Here is a 19536-nt window from a genome sequence, read left to right as displayed (position 1 = left end):
TCTCTTGAGCTCCTATCGTGTGTTAGGTAAAGTTCCTACCCTGGGAATTAAGGTTCTTGTGGAGATGATTAGATAAAAAGCAAGTATGTCAAATCGTGATCATTTCTATGGAAAAACAAATAAGCGGGGTAAAGAGAAAAGGGAGTGCTGAGCAGTAGAATGTTATACATTGATAGACTTACAGAATGACCCTGTGATGATGAGGGTAGCTTTGATTAGAGAACTGAAGGAAGCAAGGAAACAAACCAAGCAGATATCTAAGGGAGGGGTCTTTAATTCTCTCTGGAGAATTAAGAGGTTTTAAGCTAGGCAAATTACATACTCAATTTGCATTTTAAGATCACTTTTGCTGCTTAGTGGAAAATGGATTGAAGTGGAGGTTAAGCATGGAATTAATGATGGTGGTGACCTAGGGGCCACCTAGAGTGGTGATAGTGGGAATGGAAAGATATTTTGGCCTAAATTCAGTAGGACTTTCTGACAGGTGAAAAATGGAGGTTGAGAAAATGAAAAGAATCAAGAATGACTCCCCAGTTATTAACTCTAAACATCTGAGTAAATAATGGTGTCACTTATTGAAACGGGAAGAGCTGAAAGTATAGGATGGAGAGAGGAAGGAAAAGACAGATTTGAGCCAAGGCAGGGAGAAAAACAGAAAAGTTGTACAATAGATGTTGTATTTTGGATTTGTATTTCCAAGATCTTCAGGGCAATTAAATAGATACAGGAAGTCTGTAAAATCCGCAGGGGATGTGAAATGAACATATGAACTTGGGAGCATCAGCATAGAAGCGGCCTTTACACCCAGGTAAGCACATGAGACCCTGAGAACAGCGTATGGAGAACCAGAGGGCCAGGCCTTGAGGGACTCAAGGTAGAGCTTGGGTAGAAAATGAAGAGCTGACAAAGAGCACCGAGAAGGTGATGTCAGTAAGGAAAGTCTTAAAAACACTGTAAATGAGAGAGTTTTGTGAAGAAAGGAGGGCTTAACTACTTCAAATGTTAGTGGAAGTTTAGTGAGATGAGCAGGGAAACACCCACGGGATTTAGCACTCAGACATCCTGAATGAACATGGCAAGCAGCAACTCTGACAACTCAAAATCACCACAAGTTCAAATTTGGTAGAGTTTCTACTAATGATAAATTAATTTTTCTTCCTTCCTTCCTTCCTTCCTTCCTTTCTTTCAAGATTTTATTTATTTATTTGACACAGAGAGAGAGAGAGAGAGCACAAGCAGGGGGAGCAGGAGAGGAACAAGCAAGGAGCCTGATGCAGGGCTGCATCCTGGGACCCTGGGATCATGACCTGAGCTAAAGTCAGACGCTTAACTGACTGAGCCACCTAGGCACCCCTAATAACAGTTTTCTATCGTTCTTTTGATTCATTTGGTTTTTCATTCAACATATATATTGACCTCTTCCTTATAGGTAAGAAATTAGTACCAGGCTTTGAGGATGGACTTTGAGATTGTTGAAAACCAGAAATTAAGTTGAGTTTAATGTAGGGTAACCGCATTTTCAACTTGAAAATCTGTTTTATTATCAAAAAAATAGATTTAGCTTGTGGTACAAAAGTCCCACCCCAAGTGCTTTCTATTTGGATCAGGCCCCAGACCTCTCAGTGACTGACCAGTAGAGAAATTACTAGGCTAAGAATATTAAGTATCAAAACAGACATTATCCACAAGATTTGCTGAGCATTGGACATTTGAACTTAGTTGGTCCTCATGGAATAAGTTATGTAATTCAGAGCAGCTACAAATATGATTATTCTGCCATAGTTGATATCATGCATGTCTTAATGAAGAAAGAGGCAAAGGTCTTATGCTTAGTAATAATTGACATATTTATGTCATATATATGACATATATATGTCAGTTGACATATTTATGTCATATATATGACATATATGTCAGTTGACATATATATGTCATATATATGACATATATGTCAGTTGACATATTTATGTCATAATAATGTTTTTTGCCCACAGTCTTAAACAGTGAGGCCCAGACCTAAGCCAAATGAATGATTTCATTATTTTAAGTATATCACATTTCTATGGTAATTAGAAGGTGGCATTGTGGTTGAGAACATGGACTGGAGCCAGGCCTCTTGGGTTCAATGCTGCCTGCCCATTACAAGCTACATGCCCTTGGTGGGGTGTTCAGCCTCTGAGACTTACCCCTTCATCTATAAAAAAAATAATAATAATCCTATCCTTACAGGATTGTTGTAAGTATTGAATGCATTAAGTTATTTAATGAACTTAAAACAAGCCAGGAACAGAGGTAAATGTTCAATAAGTGTTAACTGTTATTACTGTTACAGTACAGCAACACTGAATACCTTATAAATAGATAAGTGAAATCTCTGTGGTTAAATTTGCTGTTGTTTTTATATTTTGCTTGTGTTCCTCCACAAATTTAATTCATATTAGTGTAGTATTTGTTCATTTAAAATTATGCTACCTTAGCAAATTAATTTTATAACATCCGTTTCATCCGCTTTATCTGCATTTTAAAAGCTTTTCAATTATATGGAAATGCTCTCCAAGCATGTATTAGAATCTGAACTCTCCCAAAATGGAAATAAGCATAAAATGTATATTCCAGAATAAATATGAAACACTGACTTGAATTTCCCACCGATAGCATAGTGAACTAAGTTAGAAACATTAATAAGGAAAAATCTTTAATATTTCACTCTACAAACCAGTTTTGATATTGCTATCATTAAGAATTAGGACAAGCTAAGGAGGAAACGTTGAAAATAGTATTGTGTTTATTTAGCAGACATAGCAAAGATTTACATGTTATTGTATAGATTTTATTTATATATTTAATTCACATGTAATCATATGTTTAATACATATATAAACATATTTATATATTAATAGTATGGTAAATCATTTTGAGGTGTCATTGTTTTGGGCTTCAGAGAGGACAGCAATGAATATATTATGAAGAGTATTGGCAAAGATTGGAAACTTACTATCTTTAATTAATTATTACTATTTTTAAATTTCTTTTCCTTTAGTAGATCAGCAGGATGTTCTAACGTGTTTCTTTCATTTTAGTTTTTTCCCCTTCAGTCTATGGAGGGGTTTATCATGCAGAGTGTATTTTAAGAAATTAACCCTTGGTAATTATAAGAAAATGTTTTAGCTTTAACATCTGTACCAGATGTGATATATTTAATTATCTTTATTTGTTTTTTAAAAGTCTTCATATTCTTTCATTATTCTTCTGTATGCTGCATCTTTTATTGAGCATTTTAGACAATTGATAAGCATTATTCAGTGGCATATGGTCTGAGTCTGACGTGCTTTGAAAAGAGTGCGGAGTTTTCTGATAATGAGGATTCTGTGAAAATGGGAAAACCAGCACAACAGATATGCTTTGAAAAAGTATGGGTTTTTAGCATCTTGAAACAATATATCACACTCAAAGGGACAGAATTGGGCTGTACAATCTGTTAGCTCATTCTTGTCCAATCTGGTCTCCTCCTTTCTTTTGGAGCCAGCATTGTCATCAACTCACTGAATTATATTCTGACTGGAATGTATTTCAGGCACAGAGTAATGTGTCTACTTAAATGGAATCCTATATTTCTACGAAAGCTTTTTGAGTATAATAAATTTAAAATATAAAAAAATTCTATTAAGTTAAAGTAATTGGTTGAACAGTTTACATATGTGCCTCCTCCCCATCACCCTAAAAAAAAAAAAAAAAAAAAAAGGCCACTCTTTAGAGGAATACAGATCTGTTTTTCTTTTATTTATAATATTGAATAATTTTTTTGGCTTAGCTATCAGGTAGTCAGTCAGACATATTTCAAAGACTGTTGGAAAGATACCTATACATTACAACAAATGTTGGTTGAATAGAAATGAACTGTGGTATTAAAACTTCCTCTGTCAGTGTTTTATTATCATGATTGTTCTTACCAAAATTCTATAGCAGCCTTTCTTAACAAGAATTAAGCCTAATGTCTTAAGATATCCATTGCATGTAGTAAGTGAACTTTTCTCCTAACCACCTAGAGTGGTACTATCTGTCTTTGGAAAAACTAAAAAGAATGTAATTCAAATATTTTTTGTGAGATTTAATTCTCTCATGGAACCAGGGTTGAGACAGTCTACTCTGTAGTATTCAAGATCACTGAGTCTTTTAATTTGAAATATGCTGGATGGTGTAAATGAATTGAGTGCTACATTAGAGCTATATTATTTTATGTAAAGGACTAAATGTGATAATCTTTGTAGAGTGTTAAGTACAATGCCTGACACATAATAAGTACTCAACAAATAATATGTACTACCATGTTTTAAGCTTTCATTATCCTAAGTTTCTCAAAAATTTTGCTTGTACTATATCATGATCAAAATGAAGCATTTTAAGTATATAATTTAAGGTGTATAGAATTTAATCAACAATTTATATTTTCAAATTTAAACAGGCTGTCCTGGTAGTATCTTATGCTTAATGACCGAGTGACATTACTATAAATTTTGCTTTTTTATGATGTTCAAATAACTCGGAATTCATCCATAGTAACTATGTAATAAATGAAGTTGTTTTTTGTAATTGTCCTCATGAGGATTTTAGGTCTTTGCCAGTTCAGATAGGCAAATAGTTCTTTTTAATGCATTGATTTATGTGAAAGTGGGGGCAGGGGGAATGAGAAAAAGGCTTCCCTTATGTGAAAGGACAGGATATTAATGCCTCACCAAACCTCCTGCCATAGGATTCTTTAGTTTTCCTATAGTAAATGGTACATTTTAGAGGGTATGATTGGCATTGCCATGGAACACTATCAATTATATAAGTTATAAAATTATACTGTTATTAAATTATGAAACTGAAAAAATAATCCTGAAATTAATTGTCACAACAAGAATATCTGTGAATTAATTCTTGATAGTGTAAATTGAAGATATTTATGCAGTGAACTATTGAACAAAAAAAATGGATAATAGGCTGTCACTTGAGAATGGCTAACATATAATTTATGAGACAAGACAAACACCTTTCTTTATAACATACATTCGTAGTCAGCTTACTTATCCTTCGCTAATTTTAAAGGTAAAGTGGATTTATGTTAATACATTTCCATATCCTTGCTCAACAGTTTATAAAATGAGTGTTCAGCAATATTAGGTGACCATACTGTGATTGTGAAACAAAATGTACTGTTTATATATTGCATTCAGTTCAGGGAAAGTTGATAGATAACATGATGAGTATATGATTAAAATATTACTTTGCTTCTCTGCAGTGCTTTTTATACATTAAGAACTACTATAAAACCAAATTTCAGGGCACCTGGGTGGCACAGCGGTTAAGCGTCTGCCTTCGGCTCAGGGCGTGATCCCGGCATTCTGGGATTGAGCCCCACATCAGGCTCCTCCACTATGAGCCTGCTTTTTCCTCTCCCACTCCCCCTGCTTGTGTTCCCTCTCTTGCTGGCTGTCTCTATCTCTGTCAAATAAATAAATAAAATCTTAAAAAAAAAAAACATTTCATCTTCCTATTTTTTTAATTATTAGTGTAAAAACAACTTATTCCCACATAAAAATTTTTGGAAAATTTTTCTGAGCATTGAAAATAAGATGAGTAAAATGAAAGCAATTGGAGTGCTTCAGATATGAATATATTGTCTTACGCATTTTTGCTAAACTGAAGCAGCCAGCTAAACTTTCGTGAGATTTTTGTGAGCTGCTCATTAATTTCTTCACAACCAGAAGAGTGAATGTATTGCAAGTATATTTGTGTATAATTAGAGGTGCTTAACAGTAGAAGGAAAAAAAAGAAATGAGGTCTGAAGACAGTGTCAGTTATTTATACTACCTCAGTCTTTAGGCATATAAAATTATACATGTACCCATTTCCAGGTTTATCCTTCACTGTTGTTCACGGTTGGAATATGGTAGGGAAGCTATAGATATAACTAAAATATGTCATTCTTTTAACTGCTCGTATATTCTCAAACCACTTGATCTCTATATTACTCCCCCCATGGAGTTGTCCAAAAGGAAGATCCCCATACTACATCTTGTATCATCCTCTGCTTTAAGGACCAGTAGGGATCTATCATTAAACAGAAAGAGATTGAGCTTTCTATTTAGTTCCTTACAGGAAGTAAGTTTTATAAGAAAGTAAGATTTGTTTCTGTTGCCATAAAACCTGTGTCGCATTGAGTATTTTCCATGTAGAATGGAAAGTGATAGAATATTCAGAGATAATATAAAAGTTTCAGAAACTCTTTAGACATGTGAAAACTTAGTGAGCTAAACTGAGGCTGGAAATGAAATAACTTTACTACATATGTGGCTTAATAATAGCTCCAATAGATAAAGAGCCATTACAAACCAGTAACACAAAAAAGCTCTCATATCCACTTAAAAAATTAAAAGATAATTTACAAAAAAAAGCTACTAATATGAAAAGTATTTAACTGCACTGTTGATCAAAGAAATGAGAAGTAAACAAAAATATACCAGTTTGATTTTTTAAATAAAGAAACTGAGACTCGGAGAAGTTATATGATTTGCCCTGGGTCATTAAGTTCAGTTGAGAAAGCCTAAATTTGAATGATTCCTGACTGTTTGGTGAGATTATGACTGATTTTCTTGCATTAATTTTTTGTCCGTATTTTCTAAATTTTTAGCCCTGAGGCAAAAAGATGGAAGGTTTTTCTATTACAAGAGATGAACAAGACACTGAAACATTTTAGGCAATATTATATCCTTTTTAATAGTTGTTACTCATTTAAGGAGTTATTGCATTTATCCACAGATTTTTTTTCCCTTGATGCATGAGAATAAAATGGATAACATTAAACTTTAACTCATTTAGGATATACATTCTCACTAACTAGATATTCTTTTCAATTTAACTTTAATCATAACTGTAGATGAGGCCTTTATTTTTGCTTATGTAGTATAAGAATAAAAAACAAAATTAGTCAAATATAATCTTAGAATGAAAATTTCAAAGCTAATAAACCTACATCCTGTCATTGTGCTTTTATTTGCAGATGGAGAACATCATTGGAACGCTAAGAGATTCCAACCTGAAGCTGACACTTGCTTTCGGAATAGGAATGCATCATGCTGGACTACACGAGAGGGACCGAAAAACAGTAGAGGAGCTGTTTGTAAACTGTAAAGTTCAGGTATTTTATTTTTCATAAACAGAAACTTAAATGTAACTTAAAAGTTATATTTTAGTTAAATATATTTTATTTTCTAGGTTCTGATTGCTACAAGTACACTAGCCTGGGGTGTAAACTTTCCAGCTCATTTAGTAATTATTAAGGGAACAGAATATTATGATGGAAAAACAAGACGTTATGTGGATTTTCCCATTACAGGTAATATTTTTAAAAATTTACAGATATATTAAGCTTCTATTTTAGCCTTAATAATCTGAATTTGCATGAATTGAATTGTAGTGAGTTGATCACATATGAACATACGATGAGCAAATTGTAAATTTTTGCTTCCAATCCAAATACTGTTCAAAGTATTGAGCCGTTTTATTTACTTTTACGCACCTAATTTGTTAATGAATATCAAAAGCATAACTAATGGTTTCAAATTCACAAATAGATAAAAAGTACTGTTTGGTAGTTATTAGTGACTTAATAAATTATAGTGAAACGTTATACTGTTTAATTTTAAATCTGTTTTACTAGAAATACTTCCATGGCACTTCTAGAACCCAAGGGTTTGTGTCCATGAACATGCTTTAGCATATTTTAAAACTTGATAAAAGCATTGTCAGTGAGTTCTGAAGAGGGAAATATACTGTGTGTATTTCCACTCAAGGATTACATGTAAAGCTATATTATTTCTAAATCATTTTTTACCTCAGAGATTCTTGCAGTATAAAAGAAGGAACATATTTATACCATAAGAAGGAGGAAGGTGAGGCCTAAATGGACTCATGGGGTCCATTCCTGGGGAAAAATAATCAAAGTAATCTGCTAAAGAGATTTACCCATATATGTCTTACTTTTTCTTGTTTAATTAAAATAATAATAACTTCTTTTAAAGATTTTATTTATTTTATTTATTTGAGAGAGAGAGCGCACAGGAGGGGGGGCGGGGGGAAACGGAGAGAATCTCAAGCAGACTCCATGCTGAGGGGGGAGTCCCACGTGGGCCTCAGTCCCACCACCCTAAGACAATGACCTGAACCAAAACCAAGAGTCAGATGCTTAACCAACTGAGCCACCCAGGGACCCCAGTAATAACTCTTAAACAGCATTCTTAAACATTTAACTAAAGGAAACATCATTCTTACTTTTACAAATAGTAAGAGAGACCATTTTGGGGGATTCAATTTCCTGTCATAATGAATTGATTAATTATTAGGGAACTCAACCGTAGGCATCAGAGATAATATGCACACTCTCAAAATACTCTGTATTCTTTGTTATTTTGTTGTGTTGTCAAAACATGCTGTAATCACTAAATATACCTGTGCTATCTGCCGTGTTGCGGAATACCTCTTCTTCTCTTTTTTATAGATGTACTCCAGATGATGGGGCGTGCTGGGAGGCCTCAATTTGATGACCAAGGCAAAGCTGTAATTCTGGTTCATGATATAAAGAAAGACTTTTACAAAAAATTTCTTTATGAACCTTTCCCAGTAGAGTCAAGGTAAATCTTGCTGTAAATTAATTTAAATAGATTCATGTCATAGCAAGTTAATATTTATCTCATGATATTTTATTAGATAAAAGTCAGTAGAAGTTCTAATTCAAAAGAATTATTTGAAATGAAACTGAATTATCACTATTAGAATTCAATTATAATTACATTTTTAAAAAACCTTTTAAAAGAATCAGTGTACTGCAGTGTCGAATCACATGAACTCTGGAGCCAGACAACCCGGGTTCATATCTGAGCTCCTCTACTTACTTCTTGACCTTCAGCAAGTTATTCTATTCCTCCATGCCTTAGTGCACTTATCTGTACAATGGAGATAGTAGCAACACTAGCTATCTGATAGGTTACATACTAATGTATAGTGCTTATAACAGTGTCTATCACATAGTAAGCATTTATTAAAGTTTTAGTTTGATGTGTGTTTTTATAATGTAGTTAATAAAGAAATATCCAGAATAAAGGGACTTGTAATGAGTAATTTAGACTTACTGCGTTATTTCAGAATTATCACATACTTTGTGGCCCAGTAACTATCCCTTTGACAAAGGCTTCCCTCATTTTCTCAGTGGAAAATAGCCTTTCTCCCTCAGAGTTATATACTTTTTATTTATAACATTTATCACTTGCTATCTTTTGTTGTCTTTTTCAATATACTGTGTTCTAACTGCAAAAGATGACACGTTTCTAAGTGATAGTGTAAATAGTCATTGGAGTTTTTATTCTAAGTGCTAATGTTCAGTTTTTTTTAATTTAGAAAATAAAAAAACATGGATGCAGTTAACACCGTGCTAAGAAAAAATTTATGATCCTATATATAATATATATGTGTTATATATAAATATATGTAATAATATATATGTATGTTTTAAAAGAAAGCCTGAATAATGATCTAAATATCCATCTCAAAAATTTGAAAAAATGTTAACAAATTGAACTCAAAAGAAAGGAGAAGATAAGAAAGCTAAGAGCAAGAATCAAAGAATTAAAATCAAATATACATTAGAAAAACATTAACAAAGTCAAAAGTTATTTGAAAAGAAGAATGAAATCAATAAACCTTTAAGTCTTATCAAAAAGAGAGAGAGAGAAAGAATGAACAAAATAATATTAGGAACAAAAAGATCACAGGCATTAAAAAGATATGAAAAACATTATGCAAATAATTTTAAAATTTAGATCAAATGGTAAAATTCATTTTAAAAAACTTATTAAACTGATATAAAAAGAAATAGAAATCTAAATGGTCTCTTATTTATCAAAACAGTTGAATCTGAAATTTAAAATCTTTCCACAGAGAAATCTGATTCAGATGCTTTGCTACTTCATAACATTAAGGATGAAATAACATCAGTCTTAAATGAACTTTTCCTAATAGTAGAGAAGACAAGACTATTTACCAACTCATATTATAAGATCAGAGTAGCCTTGATACCAAAACCTGATAAGAAATTTACCAAAAGGGAACATTGGCAAACCTGTAATTCTCATGAATATAAATATAGAAATCCTAAACAATATTAGTAAATCAAATTATGTGTAATTTATTTTATAAATGTGAAGTTGATTTATTATTTGAAAATAAATTACTATAATTTACTACATTAGGAAAAAGAGAAAATCATATTTCATAGATTAAAAAAAAAGCATTTGAAAAAATTGCACACCCATTCATACTAAAAACTCTTAGCAAACAGGAATATCAGGAATATAAGGAAGTGTCCTTAATCTGATAAAGAGTAAATCTACTGCAAACATCATAGTTAATAATGAAATACTGAAAGTTTCCCATTTGAGATAGGGAATGATACAGGAATATTGTTCTCCCCACTTCCAGTAAGCATTGTACTAGAAGCCCAAGCCACTGCAATAAGGTAAAGAATAGAAATAAGAGTCAGAATATCCTTTTGAACAAGGATAATAACTAAACAGCACAAAAGGAAGGCTTCTGGGGAAACTGGTGATACTTGATCTTAGTATTGATTACACAGTATGTTCACGTTGTGAAATTACTTGAGTTGTACGTGTATGATTTTTGTAATTTTCTGCATGTATATTTCAGTAGCTAACTAAAAAATTTAATTTTGTACCTTAATATGACTATTATTAATACTTACCTATCATGGATTATTCCATAGTTTATATATTAACTTCTCTATTAATGGGCCTTTCAAGAGTTTCCTATATTTTTCTTACATACAGTATCACAGTGAAGTAATTTGCTTCTCTACCCTCGTCTGTAAATATTTCTCTGGCAGGTGACAGTGAAAAGTGAAATTGCTGGGTCATAGTGATCGTTCAAATAGATATTGCCAAGTTGCTCTCCCAGTTGAGTATACAGATTTATACTCAGCTACTGGTGTATTGAGAGTAATATAGAAACTTGTGTTGTTGTTGTTGTCGTTTCAGTCATTCAATTTATTACCATTTTCTCATGTTCTTAAAACATCCTTTGCAAAAAAATCTATTTTTAATACCTGCATATTGTCCCATGTATACATAATTTATTTAGCCTTTTCTCTTCTTGGACACTGCTTCCCTTTTTTTTTTGCATTTTACATAAGAAACTAAAATGAACATTATGTTATGCTAGTTTTTGAACACATCTGATCATCTTTAAATACTCTACAACACCCAGCACAATTATGTTTCATATGACTAGGAACTTAACATTCACTGAATAAATGAAAGGAATATATATCTTTACTCTCTTATAACTGTCATCTCTTTCTTGCCAACTCTCCTTTCATCAGCCTCAGTATTATTCGATACTTACTCTAATACCCCATAGGTATACTCTTCCCTACTCTCTAAGTTACATCTGTTGCCCACTCTTACCTTTCTCCTCTTGGCTCTCATCTTCTCCTGAAAGTTACTAGCCCCATTCCATCAGCCTGCTATGTGAGATAAAGTGTGTTTCATTTAGTGTTCATGTATGTTTACCATGTGTTGTTCACTATATAGCTTATTGGGAGTGCTGTCTGACCATTTAAACGCAGAGATTGCTGGTGGTACAATTACATCTAAGCAAGATGCAATGGATTATATCACTTGGACCTACTTTTTCCGACGTCTTATCATGAACCCCAGGTAAGTGCAGGGCAACTATATGTCGTTTTGTTTTGCACTGAAAGAAATTATATTTGAAAGTAATAATCCCAATAAATAAAATCTTTTTTTAAAAAGTAATAATTCCTAAATTTCAGTACATAACAAAAAAGTCAGAACTTTGGGCATTCTAGGCCTATGAATTTTCCCAAGGAATCACATGATATCTCTGATATCACAACATATCATGATATATTTGAAAATGAATAATGGTATGCATTTATTACGTAGCTTATTTTAGTTAACTTAGGATATCCTTGAGGAGTTGGCTCTGTAGTAAGGGAGACAGGACACCTGAATTCATTAAGAAATGTGCTAAACTGGATGGTACTTACTACCTTAGGTACAGTTGGAATTCAGAGAAGAGTGAGGCTTATGCAGTTGTAGAGGGAGGAGTTTGTGAGGCATCTGTAATGGTTAATAAGAACCCTGCAGGAGGAAAAAAATAAGAATCTTTTCCTTTCAGGCAGTATAGGTAGATCTTCTTCACTGAGCACCTATTTGTTGAATGTTATGTAGATTTTGAGGGTAAAAATTAGTGTACATTATCCCCTATCTTCAATGGCTGATCTTTTAATGGGGAAAAAGACATATAAATGATTACATTGTAAATCATAAGTGTTCTAATAGCACTGTATTAAGGCTATGAGAGTAAAATCTTCACAGAGAGGTGATACTTCAACCAATTTTGAATCTGGAGCAGGAGTAGAAAAGGTAAGAGGCACAAAAATACTATAACGGACATAGGCCCTTGTGGATTGAAAGGGCGTTTGTAGAGTGCCAAGATGTTTGATATAGCCAGAGTTTAAGAGTATGGATATCAAAATATTGTCTTGACCAGAAAGTGGGCCAAGCACCAGAGAGTAAATGTCCTGTATGTCATGCTAAGGAGTTTACATCCGATCCTATTGGCATTGGTGAGTTTTTAAACATGGTTTAATATCCCCAAATTAGGTTTCGTTTTGTTTTAGTCCTTATGACACTATGATACAATGGTAGGGAATGAGCTGGAATGGGGAGACATTTAAAGCAGGAAGACCAGTTAGGAAGCTATTTAATAGGAAAGGTGAATAAGACCTCAACAGTTGCAGAAGGAATGGAAGGAGGGGCCAGAGATGGGGACATTCCTGATATATTAGGAAATATCAAGGCATTATAAGGTCTTGAACAGAGAGATCATGATGAAAATATTATTACCAAATCTTACCTGTTGGTACCTTAAGAAATTTGTCTCTTGTTTCAGCCAACATTTCTACTCACATAGATCAGAGTTTGAAAATATGGTGACAGTTTTCTGTTTCCTCAGCTCTTAGGGCCTCTGGATTAGATACAAGATATCATTTGGGAACATGACTACAAAATTAGTGAGGTAGTCATCCAACACTGCAACTTTACCATAGCAAATAGATCACAGGATTAGAATTGTGGAAGGTATACTGGGATAGACATTACATGTACTCTGGTCCTACCTTCTTGTTTGATACTGAAGAAAGGGAGGTTGGAAACTTGAAGTGACTTGCTCTGGATCCCACAACTACTTTGACATAAAGCCAGGACTTAACACCATAAGTTTTCTGACTCAACTCTTTTTTTATTTATTTTTTTTTTAAAGATTTTATTTATTTATTCGACAGACATAGAGACAGCCAGCGAGAGAGGGAACACAGCAGGGGGAGCGGGAGAGGAAGAAGCAGGCTCATAGTGGAGGAGCCTGATGTGGGGCTCGATCCCATAACGCCGGGATCACACCCTGAGCCGAAGGCAGACGCTTAACCGCTGTGCCACCCAGGCGCCCCTCAACTCTTTTTTTAGAGAAATGAGTGGCTTGGTGTATAACTGTAGAAGTATTTCTTTTTCTTATGTCATAAAAGGTAGAAGCGATTAATATTGTGGAAAGAGATTTGAACATGGAATCAGAACACTAATTCCTGTTTTAGCACTGCCCTTTACTGTTTGACTTTGAGTCACTTCACCTCTCAGCTTCCCTTTCTTCGTCTGGAAAATGAGTCATAGCCTACCTCCCTCACAGGATCATGTTGAGAATCAAATACATGCATTAAAGTCTTTCTAAGTTTTGTCTTCATTTTGAAGAACATAATTAATGTTGATTAGTGAGCTGTGATTCCAGTTGCTTTCCTGGTCCCTACCATCCTAAAGAATCTTAGAGACTAAGAACCTAATCATTTGTCAGTTCTCTGATTAGCAAACAAGGGAATAATTCTCTGAGTTCTTAAAACTGGTTCAAATTGAGTTCAAATTTAAATTGAGTTCTTTAGCAAATTAGAGTTCTTTACTGAATCCACAGATACACTGAACTTTGTGTGTGCATCTACTTTTCTTAAACTTAAAAAAACACAAATTTTAACTTTCAATTAGAAGCAATTTGCGACTTTAAAAAAATTGCAAAAACAGACACTGTATAGCCTGCACCCAGCTACCTCAAATGTTAACATCTTTCATGACTGTAGCACGGTTATCCAAACCAGGAAATTAACATTTATGTCGTACTATTTAATCTATAAACTTTATTCAGATTTTTGTCAGTTGTCCCACTGGTGTCCTTTTCTGTCCAGGATCCAATTTGGTGCCCTGCATTGCATTTAGTTCTGTCTCCTTAATTCACGCTAATGTATGATGTTTCTTCAGTATTTGTCTACCGTAACCTTGATGTGTTAGAAGAATACTGGCCAGTTATTTTGTAGAATGTCCATTTGTTTGGGTGCTACCAAGAGGGAACCAGAACAGACATCACTCCCTGTTGTTCTGGTTGCAGACTACCTTCTATTTAATATTAATGTGGTGGGAAAAATCCACATGCAACTATAATAAACAGTATTAATTAAGGACAGAACAAGAAGTTTGGGGGAGGTTGGCACAGTGGACAAAGATGAAATCTTGAGGGGATGTACTTGATTTATAACTTAAAGAAATTATACGGAGCCTCTGAGCCTGGGGACTTCGTGGTGTTGAAAGTTTAGGGTATCTTCTCATATGATTGTAGTGCATGTAGATAGTGAGTCTTCTGTAGATCACATTGCCTCACCTACTTTTACCTGAGTGCCGTCTTTGCTAGGGGAAGATTCTAGCACTGGGAGTCAAAGGATACATTAGCTTAGGGTACTTGGTTGTTGTGGCAGCTGCTTTTCCTGCCCTCTTGCTGCCCCAAATAAAAACTAGGTATCCCCTACTACCACCACCAACACCACCAAAGGAAACATTAACCCATACCACCCCTAGGTAAGAGTATATTCCTCACACCTTTATGCTTTTGCTGTAGCTCCTTGCCTGCCTGTAGTGTCCTCTCCAGCCCTTATAGCCATCCAAGTTATAACAGTCTTAAAAGTCCAGTCATATATTGATAAATGCATGTAAATTAATTTTCAGAAGGTGGTGGTCTATACACTCTTGACTGTCCTCATGAAGTTGCTAGTTCCTTTAGAGTAATCACCTGAACATATTTTGAGATGCCTAGCTAGGTTAATACTAAGACTGTCATTGTTATCCTGTAGTAGAAACCCGTGCCCCAGCTGTTGCCATGTGAATTAATCAGTCCAGAATAGGTACAGCAATAAATTTTTTTGAAGGGCCATGATGACATTTTTCACAGAAAGAGAACAAGCAATCCTAAAATTTGTATGGTACCACAAAAGACCTCAAATAGCCACAGCAAACCTGAGAAAGAAGAACAAAGCTGGAGGCATCACATTTCCTGATTTCAAATCATATTACAAAGGTATAATAATTAAAACAGTATGGTATTAGCATAAAAACAGACACATTGATCAATGGAATAGAACAGAGCCCAATAATAAGCCTACACATATATGGTCAATTAATTTACTCAAAGGAGCCAAGAGTATATGATGAAGTATAGTCTCTTTAATAAGTAATATTGGGAAAGCTGGATATTCACATACAAAAGAATGAAAGTGGACCCATATATTTCACCATGCACAAAAATCAACTCAAAATGGATTAAAGACTTGAAGGTAAAACCTGAAACCATAAAACTGCTAAAAGACCTAGAAGGTAATGTCCTTGACATTGGTCTTAGTGATGACTTTCTAGATTCTACACCAAAAGCAAAGGCAGTAAAAGCAAAAATAAACAAGTAGGACTATGTCAAACTAAAATGCTTCTATGCAGTAGAGGAAACTAGCAAAATGAAAAGGCATCCTACCAAATGGGAGAAAATATTTGCAAATCGTATATCTGATTAGAGGTTAATATCCAAAATATATAAAGAATTCATACAACTGAATAGAAAAATAACAATCTGAATAAAAAATGGGCTAAGGATCTGAATAGACATTTTTCCAAAGAAGACATACAGGTGGTCAGTAGCTACATGAAAAGGTGCTTAACATCACTAATCACCAGGGAAATGCAAATCAAAACCATAAGATATCTCACACCTGTTAGCATGGCTATTATCAAAAAGACAAGAAATAAGTGTTTGTTGAGTATGTGAAGAAAAGAGAACCCTTTTGCACTGTTGGTAAGAATTAAAATTGAGGCAGCCACTGTGGAAAACAGTTCTGGGTGGCTCAGATGTGTAAGCATCTGCCTTTGGCTCAGGTCATGATCCCAGGGTTCTGGGATCAAGCCCCACATCAGGCTCCCCCCCTTAGCAAGGAGGCTGCTTCTCTTTCTCCCTCTACTGCTCCCCCTGCTTGTGCTCTCTCACTCTCTGTGTCAAGTAAATAAATAAAGTCTTTAAAAAAAAATCACTATCTCAAAAAGATATCTGCACTCCCGGGTTCATTGCAATATTATTTACAATAGCAAACACCTAGAAACAACCCAAGTGTTCATCAGTGGTTGAAGAGATAAAGACATGATACACACACACGTGCACACACACACTGAAATATTATTCACCAAAAAAAAAAAAAAAAGGAAATCCTGCCATTCGCAACAATATAGATGGACCTGGAGGTCATTATGCTAAGTTAAATAAGTCAAGCAGAGAAAGATAAATACTGTATGTTGTCACTTGTATGTGGACTCTACCAACAACAGCAAAAAAACTTTTGGAGTAAAGGACTGACAGGATCTATTAGTAGCTTAAGTCTGGTCAATTATAATCATAAATGCTAAAAATAATTTAAACTTACTTGTTGAAAGAAATTCTTAGATTCAATTATTTTAAATCCAGCTAGACATGATTTGTAAGAAACATCAAATTAAAGTGATACAGAGAAGTTGAAAGTTAAGGATTGAAAGAAGACATAAAGGACAATAACAGAGAAAGGAACAGTTGCAAAATTAAAATCAGAGAAAATGAAATTCAAGGCAAAGAAAAGAAAGGCTAAAAAGGACAATGAAGAATGGTTCATATTGATAGCAAGCACAATCACTAAATAGTTATAGTAGTTTACAAATTTTTAGGTAACTAAAAACATAGCATCGAAATACAGAAAGCAAAAACTGATAGAAATTTAAGATGTTAACTAAATTACAATCATGTTAAGAGGCTTAAGCACATCTCTTGAAAATCAGCATGCCAAAGAGATAAAGGTACTTTGTAAAATAGAGAATTTGAATAACATATCTTTGAATATTTATGTGTATCTTTATATTTCTTCCCCCCACCCCAAAAGAATAAGCCTACTTGCATACACTCATCAAAATTGATTTATAAAAATGTACCATGTACTAGACCACAAAGAACATCTCAGTGTATTTCAAAATATAGAGATCATAAGGCTACATTCCCAGTGCATAATGCAATAATACCAGAAATAACAAGAAAAAGGATGGCAAAGGCAATCTACCTGCTTGGGATTTAACTATTCTTATTCTAGTGGAAGGCGAAATTTTATTTTAAAGGTATAGACTAGAGCTATTAAAAAATAATAAAAAGTAATATATAACAAAGTCAGTGAATTTCAGTCAAAGCGCAATTGCAAGGAGTATTCATATCTTTAGAGCATTGACAAGAGAGCATGAATGCTTGAAAACAAAATAAGCATTCATCTCTAGGAACTAGAGGAAACTTAGCAAAATACAAGAAGGAAATTTATAAAAGTAAAAATTGAAATTAATAATGTGAGAAACAAAGACATACACTAATGTTATTTATTATCTACTATACTCGAGTTGTTGTTTTGAGAACCTAACTCATTTAGTATTATCATGGTCCCCATTTTTATAGATGAAGGAACTGAAGCACAGGGAGATTGAGCAACTTGCCCATAATCACACAGCCCCTGAGTAGCAGAGGCAGCCCTGGATTTCAGGCACTCTGGCTCCAGGGGCCACAGTCTTCATCCCCAGGCTCATTATCAGGTCCAGAACCCACATATCCACACTCCCTCTTCACTTCTCCTTCCAGTGCTATGCTGGAAAATATGTTCTTTACGGAAATCATACCATACAAATTTTGTTCATTTGATGCAAAAAAAAATGTCAGTTTTAATATCTATACCTTTACATCTGGATAAAAATGAGAACATGCGCCTAAATCAATTTTAATGATTTATGTATTTTATTTAAAATAGTCTGCTATAGTGAAGCTCTACAATTTTCTTTCTGATTGGCCCTTGATTGTATTTTCTGATCATCTTCTTATTATTGTCTGTGTCAAAATCACCTGTTCCATAATCTGGAAGTAAAGAAAGGCACAAGAGTTCAGGAAATTGGTAAATTCTTCCTATTTATTTTTAAATTTATTAGAAGTTTTAAGGAAGCCAAAATCATTGTCTCAAATGAAGGGCTTATATCATGTGTAGTTAATTTATCCTTAATACTCCCTATTATTCAGTGTCATAAATTGACATTTTTGACTTTTGGTTGGGTGGAATAGGCATATATACATGCACATATGTGTTACAAGGAAAAAGTGAGGTTTATTGAAAATAACAAAGACAAAGACCACTTTCAGAATAAGTCATACATAGATATTAAATATGACCCAATTCTCCAGCCCCCTTCATTTAATCATACTACTTTAAAGTACCCCCAGCACACCACCACCAAAAGTAGAACTTATGTTGACAAAGATTCTGCCACTGTTCCTGGATTGTTCTCTATGTGTCTATATATTCTCGTGTGTGTGTGATCCGTATATATATATGCAAATATATGCACGTGCATATAAAGATATATATTTATGTTCATAAATATATAGACACACATTACATTAGTGTGTTCAAATGTATATAAACACATGTACTGGTGCATCATGAAATATAATATATTCCAAATTGAGTTCTGGATTCAATTTGAATGTTCAATTTTACTCTCTGTTTTCCCCTGAGAAAGCTTTTAAACATTTCTAGGACAAAAAATGTTGTGGTAGTTTCAGCTGTCCCTGCAACCACTTTCATTATTTGTGTCATTATTACTGCTGCATAATCTGAACATAAAAAAACATGGTGCTGTAACAAATGACTTCCCAGTCCTGACAGTTATAGCCGCAGCATTTCAAGACTGATGAAAAATTTCCCAGCAAGATCTCTGGCCAGGTTTACAATAACGAAACAGGAAATGGCTGCCACTATTCACATTAAATCCAGACTGTTTGGTGTAACTTTATCTATGTTTTCGATTACAATAAAATCTCTTTCATTCCCAACCAGCAAAATTTCATCCTTATTAACGGTTGCCAAAAGATAACTTGAGGTTTCATGTGTGGTATTCCTGTTTGTCCTTTGATGAGATCTTTTAAAGATCATTTTTTAAAGTTGTTTTACCTTTTGGATTGTTTAAATTTAATGAACTTTGTAAATTTTTATGAGAGGGAGAG

General features: G+C 33.9%; 1 protein-coding gene across 6 annotated transcripts in view; it reads left to right on the top strand.

The window, feature by feature from the left end:
- Positions 1-19536, top strand: part of ASCC3 (activating signal cointegrator 1 complex subunit 3) — a 329433-nt gene that overhangs the window by 221631 nt on the left and 88266 nt on the right. For all 6 annotated transcript variants that reach the window (XM_087865343.1, XM_045806995.2, XM_045806990.2 and 3 more), the window contains 4 exons: positions 7043-7180; positions 7258-7378; positions 8540-8672; positions 11643-11768. In XM_087865343.1, coding sequence (XP_087721469.1) covers positions 7043-7180; positions 7258-7378; positions 8540-8672; positions 11643-11768 — 518 coding nt within the window. The remainder of the gene's footprint in view (positions 1-7042; positions 7181-7257; positions 7379-8539; positions 8673-11642; positions 11769-19536) is intronic.

This window comes from Ursus americanus, chromosome 11 (genome assembly GCF_024610735.1).
Source record: "Ursus americanus isolate L20-20 chromosome 11, mUrsAme1.1.p, whole genome shotgun sequence".
NCBI classification, from domain to species: Eukaryota; Metazoa; Chordata; class Mammalia; order Carnivora; family Ursidae; genus Ursus; species Ursus americanus.
The sequence above is the reverse complement of the archived record's forward strand: the minus strand, read 5'-3'. Positions and strand labels throughout refer to the sequence as shown.